Here is a 15232-nt window from a genome sequence, read left to right on the forward strand (position 1 = left end):
TCGTAACACCACTCACTATCTTTTTTTATATTTTACAATAAGCTTGTAATAACTGTATTCGTACAAGAAATATTTTAATAAACGTTAACTTATACTTGAACAAACACGACGTATTCATTTCGTACGTTGATGCATAAATCGACCTATTCGGGACGCAACATTACCTATAATATACTCAAACGAGCTATACGTTTGAACCATTCAAATGTATTTATTAAAAATTCAAGTTGTGTACTTGTGCGCAAACGAGTAATAAATAAACGCGAACGGCCGGTATCACGCCTTTGACAATAGATGCCTACTAGAATGCCAAGGTGTGGTTATGTGTTCAAGGATAATTATATTAATTATATTATTATTTACATTTATATATTGTAAAAACAATATTATATCTTATTGTTATTGCCTTATGATTTTACGGTGCTATTATATATATAATCACTTAATATTTTACATGGGTGCGACTAGAAAATATTTTAAATTAATATGAACTAATATTTTGAATTAATATTGATAGAATCAATTCAGTAACACAGAACCCAAATAATACAAATCACTAATAAAATAGGTGAGAGTTCGAGCGTATTCTTCAAAACATAGACCTGTAAACTTTACAGGTCTTTGCTGCAAAAGGGATTATTATGTGTTAAACTTACAAGTGATGATTGTTCAGTTTTTGAGTAAACTGTATATCTTTATAAATAGGTATAAGTTTTACGAAGAAATGTGTATTAATATAAGATAAATATATGTAACTTTAATGTAAGTATTAAAGTATGTAACTAGGTATGTTAAAATGTCTATATGTAATATAATCTATGTATAGAATGCGATGATTTAAATAATTATATAGTATATATTATAGATGTTAATCCTATGAAGTATGAGATGAATTCCGATTTACTTGGCTAATGCATATTATAGGTAATATACCTAATAATATAATATACACATTATACATGACATAAACAGTTCAAAAATAGCTTAGTATTGAGCCACATAGTACTATATGAATTTGTATTTTGTAATGTTATTATGAATGAAGTGATATTATACAATAAACAATGTAGGTATGTATTATATGTTTTAGTTTGTAGGTATTATTTTAATTTATAGATATGCTTAAAAAAAAACACAAATTAAAAAAGGGAGCAATTCCATTAAAATTGTGTGAATCAGAAACTTCAAACCCTGCAGTGGACCCAGTGAATATTGGAGTAAATAGCAATTACAATTCTTTTGATAGATATTTTATCTTTTACAAATACCTATGTAAATTGTAGAGGCTGTTCCATTATTGATATTTGCCTAGTAGTAAATTTTAAATTAGTGTTTATTTGTTTGGGATATAAAATTTTATTATATGTATGAAACTACTATAAGCACCTTATTATTATTGATGAAATAATTTGTCAAGTACGTGTAGGTATTTAATAATAAATTGTATTACAATATTTTAGATTCAAAACCTGACTAATTCATATAATAAAGATGCAATGGATACATACACAATTCAGAATCTATCTGTTTCAATGAAATATTATCAGAAGCCTAGATTTCTAAAAGAAGAAAGGTTCTGATTCTGAATATTAATTTGATTAATTCTAGCTAGTACAATTTATGATTATTTTTCTCATTGTTCTAATGCTATCAACAGATTGATACAGAAGTTTTAGAAATATCTTTTTTTATCAAAATGTTTTGAAAAATTTGTACTCAATTAGATTAGTGTTCTGAAAATTGGTATTTTGGAATTGAACATTATGTTTCCTATCATAAATTGAGCAATTTTCAAACAAATTTTAACAGATAGGTATATAGAAAAACAATTGGTTATAACCAAAGGTACCTAATAATCCCAAATAATTCCATTTTTAATTACACAAAAAGATTTAATTTTTCACAATTTTACAAATCTTTAGGTAGTTCTAAATATTTATTTGAAAACAAAAAAAAACAATCTTTACCATGTGTTATCAGTATAAGGAATCATTTATTAGCAGTAAAAATAGGTTGTGGTTTTGTTCAAGATTTTTTTAAACTGCTAAAAAAAAAATTTTCAGCAAAAACTGAACACCAAAAAAAGGTGATACTAGTTTTTGATGCAATTTTTTTATGAAAAAGTATACGTGTAAACATTAGAACCCTAAGTTACTATAGGCTAGAAGATTTTGGGAGTGATTTTGAAAAGAGGACACACATAAAAGGAAATCATGCTTTAGTGTTAATGATGTAAAGTCTCACTTACAACTTACAACAGCCCATTGCAGCTTTTGCCTTAAAAGGTCCTGTAAAAGGTAAATTACTATTTATTATTAAAAATAACAAATTCTGAAAATATTTTCTAAAAATCTTAATTAATTTTTGGTGTGGATCTTGCAAAAATTATAGTTAAAACTATATTATTACTAAAAGATAATATAGGTGTACAAGTTATGGGTATCACTGGTGATGGCGTATCAACAAATAGAACTATGTGGAATATTTTGGGAGTCAGTGGAAAAGTTGACAAATTTAAAAATACATTTAGTAATCCTTTAAATGATAAATACCAAGTATATGTATAACAGTGGATAAGAAATTTGAAACAATTAACTGAATATTATTTCATACATTTGATAACAAACCAATAAGATTAACCCTTCCATTTTAAGAGAACATAATTTCAGACTAAAATTATAAAAGTTAATTTACAACATTCTACATAATATGTCCAATTCAGATTTTTTAAAAACTAAAAAACCTTATTTCATATCATCATTATATGTTAATAAGCAGTATAAACTTTTATTTTTCTAATAATCGATTCAGATTTCATCTCACACATTTTAAATTAAAACCATTACAATCTGAATTTTATGCAAAGAAAACATAATAATACTAAAAGAATAATATGTGTATATAAGACATGAGTTATTTAAAAATTGTAAAATCCCTATTTTAAATCATATTTGAGATACTGAAAGATAGTAAAACCTTATTTAAAATCATAATTAGTGTGAAAATAAGCATTATAAACTTTTCATTTGGTAATAAACAACTTAGTTATCATTTCACACATTTGAAACTGAAACCATTAGAATCAGAATTCAATGTTAAGAAAATATAATATTACTCAATGAATAATATGTCTGTAAGATATTTAAAGATTATAAAACTTTATTTTATATAAATATTAATTATATAAATCATAGTTAGGTACCTATAAACAGTTATTTTTAACTGTAAATCCATTTATTAATATTAGTGAGAAGATTAATTACTAATTATTTAATTTGTTGTTGTTATTATCATTATTATTTTGATTATTTGACATTTCGATTATTCGAATCATTTGTATATATTGGTTTTTTATTTATTTTTTAAAATAAGTATTGTGTTTAGAAATACTACAATTTATTTTTTTAAACCTATGCTTTTTTGATTACTTTATGTTAGTGATGTTTTAATTATTGTTTAATAAATATTTATTCAGTTATTTACATGTGATTATGAGTAATAGTGAAGCCTAGGAATTTATATTTCAGGATTAATGGCACATACCATATTATGTTATACCCAATAATTAATAAATTTTACCGAGTTATATTATATTAATTGAATACCCTTGATGCATCATAGAGGTCAATAGTTATTATTCTAGCTGTTTTTAAAAAGCTTGTGAAAAACCACAATAATGTGATGAAAAATAGTAAGTTTTATGCAAAATCAATTTTTTGAATATAGTGATACCAAACTCAAAATATAATTACCTACAATTAGTACTTGAGTTTTTCACCAAATGTTTATATTAGACTATTAGCGTTATCTATACATGGCAATTTTTTTAGTACAACAATTTGCTATTCAATAATTTTGAATTTTCACTACAGTTAAAAATTACAATTCAATGCTATATTTACTAGAATTTCTGTACATTGAAATACCAATATAACTTTCCAAGTGAAAAACAAAAAATATATAGCAGAATAAATTGTTGATTCTATTGACCTATTGTACAACATTTCACAAATAACAAACAAATAAAAGCGATTTTCCGTATATTGATAAACTACCTAGTTCAAATATTCTTCTGCTCAAATCATAATCTTATTGATTATTCCAAAAATGATGAAAGTTGTAACAGAGAACATTGGTTGATTTATAACATCAATATTATTTAAACGAAAATCATATTAAAACCTTTAATGCATTGGGCACATTAGATAAATATAGACAAGATTTTTTCTAAATATCTACAATTTTTTTATTATTACTAAGAAACAGATTTTAATATAAAACAAAATATTTAAAAGAAAACCAAAATAGAAAATAATTGCATAAGAAAAAAATAAAATAAATTTTAAAAATGAAACAGGAGTTTTATACATAATTATATTTTTGAGCCCAATAATTCTTTGTGATTTAGTCCTACCAAGATTTTTTTTTTGTTCATTTTTGTCAATTTTTATTACAGGTTCGTAATAAGCACCCGGGTGAGAGAAAACTGTAAATCTAGCCCTGTCACTCACGGTTTGTTTTCTCATAGCTGTCTAAACTTAAAAGTTGAAATAGATGAGTCTTTTCAAATGCTGAGAAAATAATGGAGGGCACAAATTAGGTGGTATATGCCGTGAAACTGAGAAATATTTTAAAGTATAAGAAGCTTTTGGGAATCACAAAAAGCATAAAAAATGTACAAAATTGTTTAACATTGTATCATTATATAAACTCATTATTTTATATTTATACAATGTATTTATTATTATAGATGGTGTAGCTTCAAAAAACCAATACCCAATTTTTTAGTACCTACAAATTCAATCTATTTTAAGTGCATAAACATTCAAACTATAATATTAAATCGTTCATCGCACTTTTCAGTATTCGTGAATAACAATAAAGTCGGCTGCAGCTTAACGCTAGGTGGTGCTCGGTAGTCGTAGTCAGAAAGTGTGTCTGCATCACCACATTAAAAAACGTACTGAAATTCGATCGACGGATACAATTTGTCATTGTAAATAATATGTTATATTGTCACGCTTTTTACACTTTTACTTTGGTGCAAAAATCGAATAAAACCAAAATGACACGATGATTTTTTTTGAATATTTAAGGCAAAATGAAATGATAGTCGTCACTCGTCGACGACGGTCCGTTCGTTATCATTCATTGCGATTGCGCTTATCGGCTAAAATAAATGATTAAGCGTAAACGCCAAGGAAATATTATACAAGATAACGTTTATAAAATCTTTGCGTATTACGCCGTGAAAATCGTATGCTCGACCGACGCGCACAGACGCCAAGCTCGCACACACACTAAACACAACGGGACAGACGTTGTACTCCATACTGTTTTCAGAGTTTATTTACTATATACTTACTTATGTATTTACGTATGTCATGAAGTCCCACCACGCCTATCGGTGATCAATAATCTTTTTTTTCAGTAGCGGTACGCACTACTCGTTCCGATTCCGAATTTCGTTTGTATTGCCATTGCGATTTTCCTATAATCAGAATCTGGAACATTGTAAATGTGTGAATAGCACAATCCTCCGTTTAATCGTAATGGCGATCGCTGGTGTATTCTGACCGGCAGCCTATACTATAGCCTGGCATCGTTTGCGTTTTATTGATCGAGTGGATTCCGTTATCCGACTGACTGCATTTTATTAATACCGTTCTCGCTCGTCCTGTCCAATTTTACCTGTTAGTATTTCGCCTTTGGCATTTGCTCACCTAATATTGTATACGTTATAAAATACTCGTTTACTTTGTGTAGTTAGACTACAAAATTTCAGCGTCTTCAGTACAGTGAAACGTATATAAATATACTGCCACCACTGTTTGAGAACACGGATTGTTTAACACCTCTGAATCTACAATATTATTGATACGTTATTCATATTTTATTTGACGACATAATGGAAGATATTTATAATTTCGCCCAAGGTAAAGTGTTAATTTTATTACAATAACTGTACGATTAAGTTTATGTCCCAGTTTGGCAAATATTATGCTGCTTATATTATCTCCGTTCGATTGCTTGGCTGAAGTGTTGATATACTGCAATGTAACAAAAGAATTCTATGCAATGAAAACTTTATAGTTAACTAGATACCTTGACAGTGGCGAGCCCAGGATTTACATATATTATAGGTATATGGTTCACGTACTTGAGGCCACTGTATAGAAGCTTCAAGTTTCAACCAAATGTGCATAACAAAGTTACTCGCTACGTTCTCGATTTACTTTATTTAAAATATATTTTGATATCAACAATTAATATAGCTATAAGAAATCAGTGTATATTTTGTAAAATTTAAAGACTAAGGCAGTCGTACGTATGGTATTCTGTGTATCTTCGAGTTCTTTGTACATTATTTTTTGATATGCGCCATCCGCCCAATTTCGTATGTGTTATTTATACTTCAATATGCAGTCTTTGCGTCCTTTTATACGTCTATACATCGTTATATATTTAAAAATGTATAACTATATTTTTGTAGAAATGTTTTTGAATCTGTGTACATTTTACAAATTATTATTTATTATTGTAGTACCTAATATTGTATATAGTTATGTAGTTTGTCATTTCGAGAGGCCATTTCTAGTTTCTATTGTGAAGCTAACCTCCCAAACCCTACCCTGGGTCCGCCTCTGTACTTAGGTATATTATTAAATTACCAAAGTTAAAACAAACTTAATTAAATTGATTTAATTGTAGGAACTTATTACTATTTATGTGTATTAATGAATTATGTAATGAGTATTTTTTTTTATAAAAAACAAGTAGACACTATTGCATTTTAAGACATTTTAATAAGTAAATTACGCAGTTTTCATCAAGGTTCTGTAACACATATTAAATATGTGTTAAAGTCTTGGAGTAATATGCATAGAATTTGATAAACTTAAACTGTACCTAACTAGTGTTGTAGATTTTTTCTAAGTTTAAATTTATACTACAACCACTAAAGTTATACAAAATTTTAAGGTGTGTTATTCAAATTATTTAAGTCACCATTCATAACATTATGTTTAATTTTATAAGTTAATATTTTTTTATACTTAAATGGTTTTTGTTAAACCATGTTTTCATTCTATATAGTGCACAATATTTTGTGTTATTAATTATTATCAAGAGTAACCATTTTTTTATTTATCAACTTAATCGGTGATGGATAATAGTGGTAGTGTACTCAAAGTCTTTTGATATTGACATATTGTGTTATAATACATTTATTAATAAATTTATAAATAAGCGTTTATCCGCTTGTAAAAATTATAATATATAGTTAAAATCTGAGTGTCCTAAGCGATTAACATTTCACAGTTTAAACTCAGGATCTGTGAGGGTCCCTGGATCCCCCTCTCACCCGTAACACTGCTACTGAGTATACTTATGTATTTATTTAGAAAATTAGACCTGCATAGCATACTACTATAGACGTTGCTATCAGTATTATTATTAAATTTAAATATTTTTTGAAAGTTTCATTATTTTGGTAAAATATAATAGGTAGCATTATTATAGAGTCAATGTTTTATTTGTATAAACTAACAAAAAGGTTAAAGTATATTATATTATAATACAATATGTTAATAATTAGAGAACGGATTTTAACTTAAATAAATATTTTTATGTAGTCTTAACATTGGAAAGTTTTTGATAGATGTTTCATTTAATTTCAAATAATCTGTTGCTTATTTTTTTTTACATTTTTTTAGAAATAAATACCCAAATTATGTATTATATAGAATTATTGTGTTTATTTTAAATATTTTACAAATAAATATACTTACTCTGTATTAGCTATTTAAGAATTTCTGTTTTTAATTTAGTTGTATACGATGAATGATGCGCTACAATTAGGTCTGCACACTGTACGTGTGTACACCTTTTAACATTAAATAACAATAATTTGATATCTTATCTAAGTAGTAAGTAGTAGATACAAATTTCAGGACCTTTTCATCAATGTATAATATATATGCATTTGATTTTCAAATAGTGTTCTCATATGAGCATTATTCAATTACATTATTTTTGTTCTATGCTCTTTTGTGTAGTTTATATATTTTAATTTATACTATTATTCCATTAGTTATTGCATATGGATCTAATGCATATTCAGTACATATTTTATGTGTTATCTTCTAGTCTATGATTTTTTTTTCTCTTTTGGAGTTCCTCCCTTCATAAAACACTTTCAGTGATGTCCATGGTTTGAGAAAATTGTATTAGTTGCGTAAAAATCCTAATACAAAACTACTGATTTAGAAATTATTGTCATAACAATTGACCTAACCTAACACTTATTAACCATATATATTTTGGATTGCAAAATTATTAGTTTATTACACTCATTTGTATGAACTAAGTATAAAAACAATTTATAGTATAATACTAGCCATTATATACCTGTACATTAAACTATCTAAGGACTTTAAAATATAAAAAGTATACTGAATTATTCTATTATTTTATAATTTACTTTAAGAGGATGCCAGCACAATATTTGTTTTCTTTCTCTGATCCATGCACAACATTGATAAAACTCTTCTTTAACCTAAATTTACTATGATATTAGATTTTTTCATTTATATTAATTATACAATAATAAATGTATAGATAAATATTTATGTAACTTGTTTCATATTAACTTTAAATCAAATTCATACTTAAATATTATATATATAATTATGATTATGAATACAAGCATTTAAGCATGTTTGGCCTTATTTGAAATATTTTATTGAATATAAAGCTAATCTCTATCAAAAATTTTACTTCTCTCAGCATAAGTAAATTAAATCCTATTTAAAATCTTTCATATATATTTATATTCTTAATTAGGTGACAATGTGCTTGCATACTTTCAAAATTTGCTGTATGAAGCTAAATGTATGAAACGGCGCTTGACAGACGATGGTGAAAAGCAATACTTTATTCATTACAAGGGATGGAAAACAACTTGGGACGAATGGGTAGATGAAGATGAATTATTGGAAATTAATGAAATTAATTTAGGTCACCAACAAAGACTTAAGCAGAATTTGTAAGACATTGCTAAATTAATAATACCTATTATTTGTACCATTTATTTATAAAAAAAAATATAATAATAATTACTTATTGTAGTGAAAAATCAAAAAAAGAACTTGAGAAAATCAAAAGAGGAAGAAAAAAAACTGAAAAACCTAATGAAAAGATCAGTTTGCCTTCCCCGTCGAAACCTAGAGGTAATTTATTTTTAATTACATATTTATTTTGTACTTCATATTTATCATTGTAATATTTTATTAAAACTAGGTCGACCAAAAAAAACAGTAATAGATTCTGAAAAGAATAAAAGAAAACACACTGACAAAAATCTACAAAAAAGAGGTAAAATATTTTTAGTTGAATATATATTTTGATCTTGTAATCTTTTGTTTATACCAGGTCAATCAGAGAAAGCAGTCAATAAACCTAAAAGTAACATTGTCGATAGAGAAGTCAAGAACAAAATCAAACCTGTCAGTGATGATACAATTACAGAAATTACTCTTAGTAGTAGTACTATGGGAAACAGTATTGAAACAACAAAAAATGTAAAAACATATACAAACAAAACTAAAAAACTTACAAATGAAGTAATACAAAATATAAGTATAATTGAACCAAGCACGTCTATGGACATCGATTATAGTAACGAGTTTCAACTTGAATACGAACCAGTTCCAAAACGTCCTAAAACTTATTCTAAAGATAAAACTACAGAAGAAATAAAAATGATTGCCAGTAATGTGTCCGATGATCCTACAGAAAATATTAGCATACAATTTGCAAGACAAGCTTCAATTTCTGAACCAGCTAAGACCTTACCAGTTAAGACCTTAGCTACTAATTTCTTTACTGAACCACGTGTACCTTCTACTTTGTTTACTAACCGAGAGATGGATGTAGAGAAAATTTTAAGGGAACAATCTCTTCGAACTGCTGCTCATACTTACCTAAAAATCATTCCATTTCCAATGGTATTTAAACAGTATATAAAATAAAGTTAAGAATTTGAATAAACTATTTTATAATTTATAATTTTTTTAGCGTCTTAGTGAGAAATTACCCAATGGTGTGAAATTGCCAGATAAATTAAAGAAAGTGTTGATAAATGATTTGGAAATACAAAATCAATGCAACAAGGTACATTTTATATTATACATCATAATTATTATCTTTGTAAAATTGACTGACTACTTGGTTTTAGTTACTTAAATTTCATGATGATCATTATGTTGCAAAAGTTGCATATACCTTCATTGAATCACATAACTTTCCAGATGATCTTCATAGGTAATTATTTAATAACTATCTAAATTTATTATTATTAAATAGTTAATAAAATATTTGTTTTAGGAAATCATCAATAATATTATGTACAAAATTGATGAACTATTTTAACAGTATTGTTCACACACATATTTCATACCAAAATGAGATAAAGAACGGTATTCAATTAAAGGTAAAGATAAAAAAAAAAACAATCGTATTTAATACAGCATATTTTTAGTTCTTATAAACTTAGTATTTAACGATTACTTTAAGATAATTTTTCAAAGACTAACTTATGAGCGGATCCATAAATGTATTGATGTTTAATTCAATAATGTTTATGTATACATATTATAGTAGAAAAAGCATTCATCTTCAACTTTGAGAGTGGTTTTTGGCAACTATAATTGCACCTAATTGGTACTTTTAGGAGGTCAAAATTGAAAATTTTCTGTAAATTTTAAAATAACCATAAAAAACAAATATTTAGGAAAACAGGAATTTTTATAGAAACCAAGTTTTTATTGTTTAATGTAATTTAGATTAAATTATCCTAGGGATTTGAATCTTTAGTATATATTCTTATAATCATTTATTAGACTTATTATAATTAGGTATATGGTAAAAGAGCTTTAAATTCATCTGAATATTTTTATTAATGATACCTATATGAAATAGCTAATAGTGATATACTGATATTAATTCTGAATTAATTACAAATCAAGTTATTTGTATTCCGACAACATATCTAAAATTAGTATTTTTTATTAAAATATTGATTTTAAATACTTATGAAAAAAAAGTAAGTGTTGATGTATTTTTAATTTGCAAAATTTCTTATTTAAGTAATAATAGAATGTTTCAAGTTACTACAATTGATAATTCTTGATTATTAATAAAATAAAAAAAATTGATAAAGTTTAAACTAAATACCATTACACCATTAAACAAAACACTTTTCACTCCACTCCACCCAGAATTAAAAATAATAATTCATAATTGAGTTAAAAAAAAAAAAAGAAACTAGATCAGTTGCCATACACTGCTTTCTTGCTTTTGAAGGAGATTAGAACTAGTTCTACTTCAATTAAAAAAATAATTGTTATACAATTTTAAAATTATTTATTTAATTAAAATAAATAAATATACAATTTTTTATTATAGTTATGTATTTTATATTATTTATTTTAGGGAATGTCCCATTTCAAGAAAAGATTAGCTGAACAACCAAATATGACCTATGTCTTTAAACAACACATCGTACCCAAAAAAATATGGTGTTATGTGTATGGACCCATTTTTCTATTGAGATTTCTCGGTATGTATTAAACAAAAATACATTTTTTTATATTTAAATTTAAAAATTGTAATAGGAATTTACTTATAAACGTTGATTGTATAGTTTATTGATAAGTATTATTTCATAAACAATAACACAATATTTAAGCAATTATATTTTGCATACTTTGTGTAACTATTTTGTGTTTAACTATGTTCTTTTTAGAAGTGTTTATAATTAAATTATAATATTATCGTATATTTCAAATTTAATTTCCTATTATGTCTATAAATTGTTGATTGTAATAACTAATATAGCATAAAAAATTGTTAACATTTTATATTACAAATAATGTTTGTTAATTCAAACATACTGTAAATAAAAATATTTAATAAACCTAACAAATAAAATAATTTTATTAATTTTCAAAAATAGTTTACCAAATACTGAAAGTTGTCAATTTCATGAAAATTACTCAAGTTTATGGTATTATATTTTAAAATAAAGTAACTTAAATATTAAAATTAACAAATTTAACATAAATTGAAAATAGTTTTAATACATTCAGAAAGAAAACATTATTTAATAAGATCAAAGATGTAAATAAAATGTCTTTGCTATCAAAAATTTGTTCTGTTCTTAAGTAACATGTAATAAAATTTATAAAAATACTTCACTATTTATTAAATCATTGTCTATATGTGTGTATTTTTTTTCAGTGAGATTGCCATTTTTTATATTAAAAACCTCGTGGAATCCTGAATGCGATTTAGATTTCTTCGTTCAGTTCATTGATAATATGATGCAGTAAGTAACTAATTTTAGATTTTTTTCATTTCAATAATTAATGTTAAAATCATTTTTAATGACATCCAATGAATTAGAAAAAGTAGAGTAAACCAACAAAAATATATAATTTTATCAAGAAAAAAACTATTTTTGTACAAAAAATATGACATGTATTAAAAATATATCCAACCTTTATAAATTAAACAAAAGGTAATATTAGGAACATTTTGGTTCTACAAGTGGAAAGATACCTTGTTTAAGCTTCGTAATTTTTTTTTGTAAAATTTGAGATGTCATGCACTATAAAAAATAAAACTTATAGTATCTCATAGTATCTTATCAGCTTCATTACAATGACATAACCTTATTTAAAATGTCTTTGTTAAACATAGCATTCTTATAGTTCTTTAAGTTATCTACTCTCCCAACGCAACTCCTTATAATTTTTGTTTTCCATACTAAAATTGCCATTATAAATTAAACTTTCTTTCTCAAAGATATATTTTTAAATATACTTAAATCAACTATTGGAATGTATTTTAAAATGCTCATAACTTGCTTAAAATTCAAAACAGCAATTAAAGTATTGCTGATCTCCTTCTATTTTCAATGCTATTCCAAAAGTGTTACAATTTTTCTTTTTATTTATTAATCCAACTCCATAGAAAATATTCACATTTATTTGTGAGTATGATTATTGGAAGCTTATGATCATATAACGTATAGAATATAGATACTATCTATATCCCATCATATATGGAAATCAACCTGTTAAATTTAATAATAGATCAATTCCCACTAATTATAAAAATAACTAGCTAAAATAGATTCTTCTTAATGTAAAATTTTCAATGTTATTAGTTAGTATACAGTCAACAAAACTTTCCCTCAATACATAATTATAACAGTATATACACTATATTAATATAATACATTAAATACATGAAAAATTTATTGTGTTTTTCAGATTTTTGGATGATAATATTGATACTTATTTCTCTGCGGTTGATTACATGGAACTATAAATATATATATAAAAAAATATAAATTATATAATGTATATGTACAAATTATTTTTAATTTAGTTAAGTTTATACTATAAAAAATGTCGTTAATTGATATTAAAACAAAAATAATTGTATAACTTATACTAATGTATAGTGCTTAGATTTATATGTATTTGTTTATGAAAAACATTAGTTGTTCACAAGCGTTCTTAGTTATTAATTAATACAAATGATTTAAAATTATTATATTTATATTATTATTATTATTATGATTAAGTATATTCTAAAAAATAAACATAAGAGAATCTAAGAGGACCATTTTCTGTTATCACATAAGTAACTATTTTTCAGTGAATCTAGAAAAATTTTGTTATTTTTTTGTTATAGTTTTCTAGAAACATTTATTGTATTTATGCTTATGCTTTCATATAATGTTAAGTAGCCATCCTCCCTTGGGAACTATGATCTGATGTTACTAAGAAAATGTACCTAACTGTCCTAACTTAATGTAACCAAATGTTCATTCTTATCATATGGTAAACTTATAAAGCTTTTACACAATAATTGACATTTGGTTTCATAACTGATTTATGAATCTTTTCTACTACTTAAAGCTGTATAATTATTATTATTTGTATATCTGAGAACTTTTTTTAAGAAGTTACTGGTTCATGCATTTATTTTCAATTGTTGTATGTGCAGCGGGTCTTTTAAAATATAAATATAGAATTGTGAAAATTGACAAGTTAATGTAATCATCAATTAATGTTGATATTGTCCTTTCCCCATAATTGAGTAATTCATAGAAATATTATATATATGGTATATCAATATATCTAATAAAATGAATTTTTTATAACAGCTAAAATATACTGTGTGATTCTTTTGTCAAACAATACTCATTATTTCAAAATCTATTAAAGCAGATTTTGAAAATATGATTTTAGATTCTGAACGAAATGTATTTATGTTACAATGATGTGTGTGTTTTGTGTGTGTGTGTGTGTGTACAGCATAACTTGTTGAAATAATGCTTCAATTTCAAACTTCGGAGGTGTTTTCCGATAGCAAAGAGAAAATCCTAGGTGCATTATACAGTTCATAAGTAAACATTTTTCAACAGATTTCCAAAAATTCGAGAAAAAAAAGTGAAGAAAAAACGGAAATTTTTACTAACAACTTAAATTTTCGATTTTTCTAATTTTTTTTTTTTTTGGAGTGTCGATAAAAAAATTTTTACTGCTCAAAAAAACTTGAAAATTTAATACAACATTCCTTACGAATTGTTCTTATTCTAGTTAAAAAAAAATCAAAAAACGTCATATTATTATATAAAACATAAATTCATATTAAAAAATTTTTTTTGTAAAAATGTTTTAATAAGATGCAAGCCGAAAAAGTCTATGATGCGAGTCGTGGTTTGGCCACCCCTGGTATATAGTTCATATTTTTACGAAATATATCAAAATCAAGACGATTTACAAGTGATTTTGTAGTTACTAACTTAAATAATATTATAATTTATAGAGAGGTACACCGGTACACGATTGATATGTAACAGTAACCAGTGGCGTATATAAGGGGGGGTTTAGGGGTTTAACCCCCCCTGAAAATTATGGTTGGTATGGGCATTGATTTTGTTTGTTATAATATATATATAATATTATCATACATTTTTTTTAACCTCCTCCAAAATTAACTTCTACATACGCTACTGACCGTAACACCAGTTGATATAGTTACTAATATAATATATTGACGTAGTATAATATCGACCCAACATAATATAATCTCATGCATTATCTAAGTAAGTAATATAATGAATTCGGTTATAAATAATTATTGTAGGCTCAAA

At 25.2% G+C, this 15232-nt stretch overlaps 1 protein-coding gene across 2 annotated transcripts; it reads left to right on the forward strand.

The window, feature by feature from the left end:
- Positions 1-5248: 5248 nt before the first annotated feature.
- LOC114132806 (uncharacterized) lies at positions 5249-14245 on the forward strand. Of its 2 annotated transcripts, none has more exons than XM_050205552.1 (12): positions 5249-5693; positions 5767-5936; positions 8845-9046; positions 9130-9230; positions 9301-9375; positions 9433-10007; positions 10078-10173; positions 10238-10323; positions 10387-10492; positions 11494-11620; positions 12301-12388; positions 13338-14245. In XM_050205552.1, the coding sequence occupies exons 2-12, from the start codon at positions 5909-5911 to the stop codon at positions 13393-13395; spliced, it is 1542 nt and encodes a 513-aa protein (XP_050061509.1). In that variant the 5' UTR covers positions 5249-5693; positions 5767-5908; the 3' UTR covers positions 13396-14245. The 2 variants fall into 2 exon arrangements, with proteins under 2 accessions (XP_050061509.1, XP_050061510.1); XM_050205553.1 differs by having other exon boundaries at positions 5771-5936.
- The last annotated feature ends 987 nt before the right edge of the window (positions 14246-15232 follow it).

Source organism: Aphis gossypii, chromosome X, assembly GCF_020184175.1.
Source record: "Aphis gossypii isolate Hap1 chromosome X, ASM2018417v2, whole genome shotgun sequence".
Taxonomy (NCBI): domain Eukaryota; kingdom Metazoa; phylum Arthropoda; class Insecta; order Hemiptera; family Aphididae; genus Aphis; species Aphis gossypii.

What these genes read in the sequence shown, in the direction of transcription:
- LOC114132806 (XM_050205552.1), top strand. Translation starts at nt 5,909, where the DNA reads ATGGAAGATATTTATAATTTCGCCCAAG. An exon ending in TATTTATAATTTCGCCCAAG is followed by an intron (nt 5,937 to 8,844) that starts GTAAAGTGTTAA and finishes ATTCTTAATTAG; the next exon opens with GTGACAATGTGCTTGCATAC. An exon ending in CAAAGACTTAAGCAGAATTT is followed by an intron (nt 9,047 to 9,129) that starts GTAAGACATTGC and finishes TACTTATTGTAG; the next exon opens with TGAAAAATCAAAAAAAGAAC.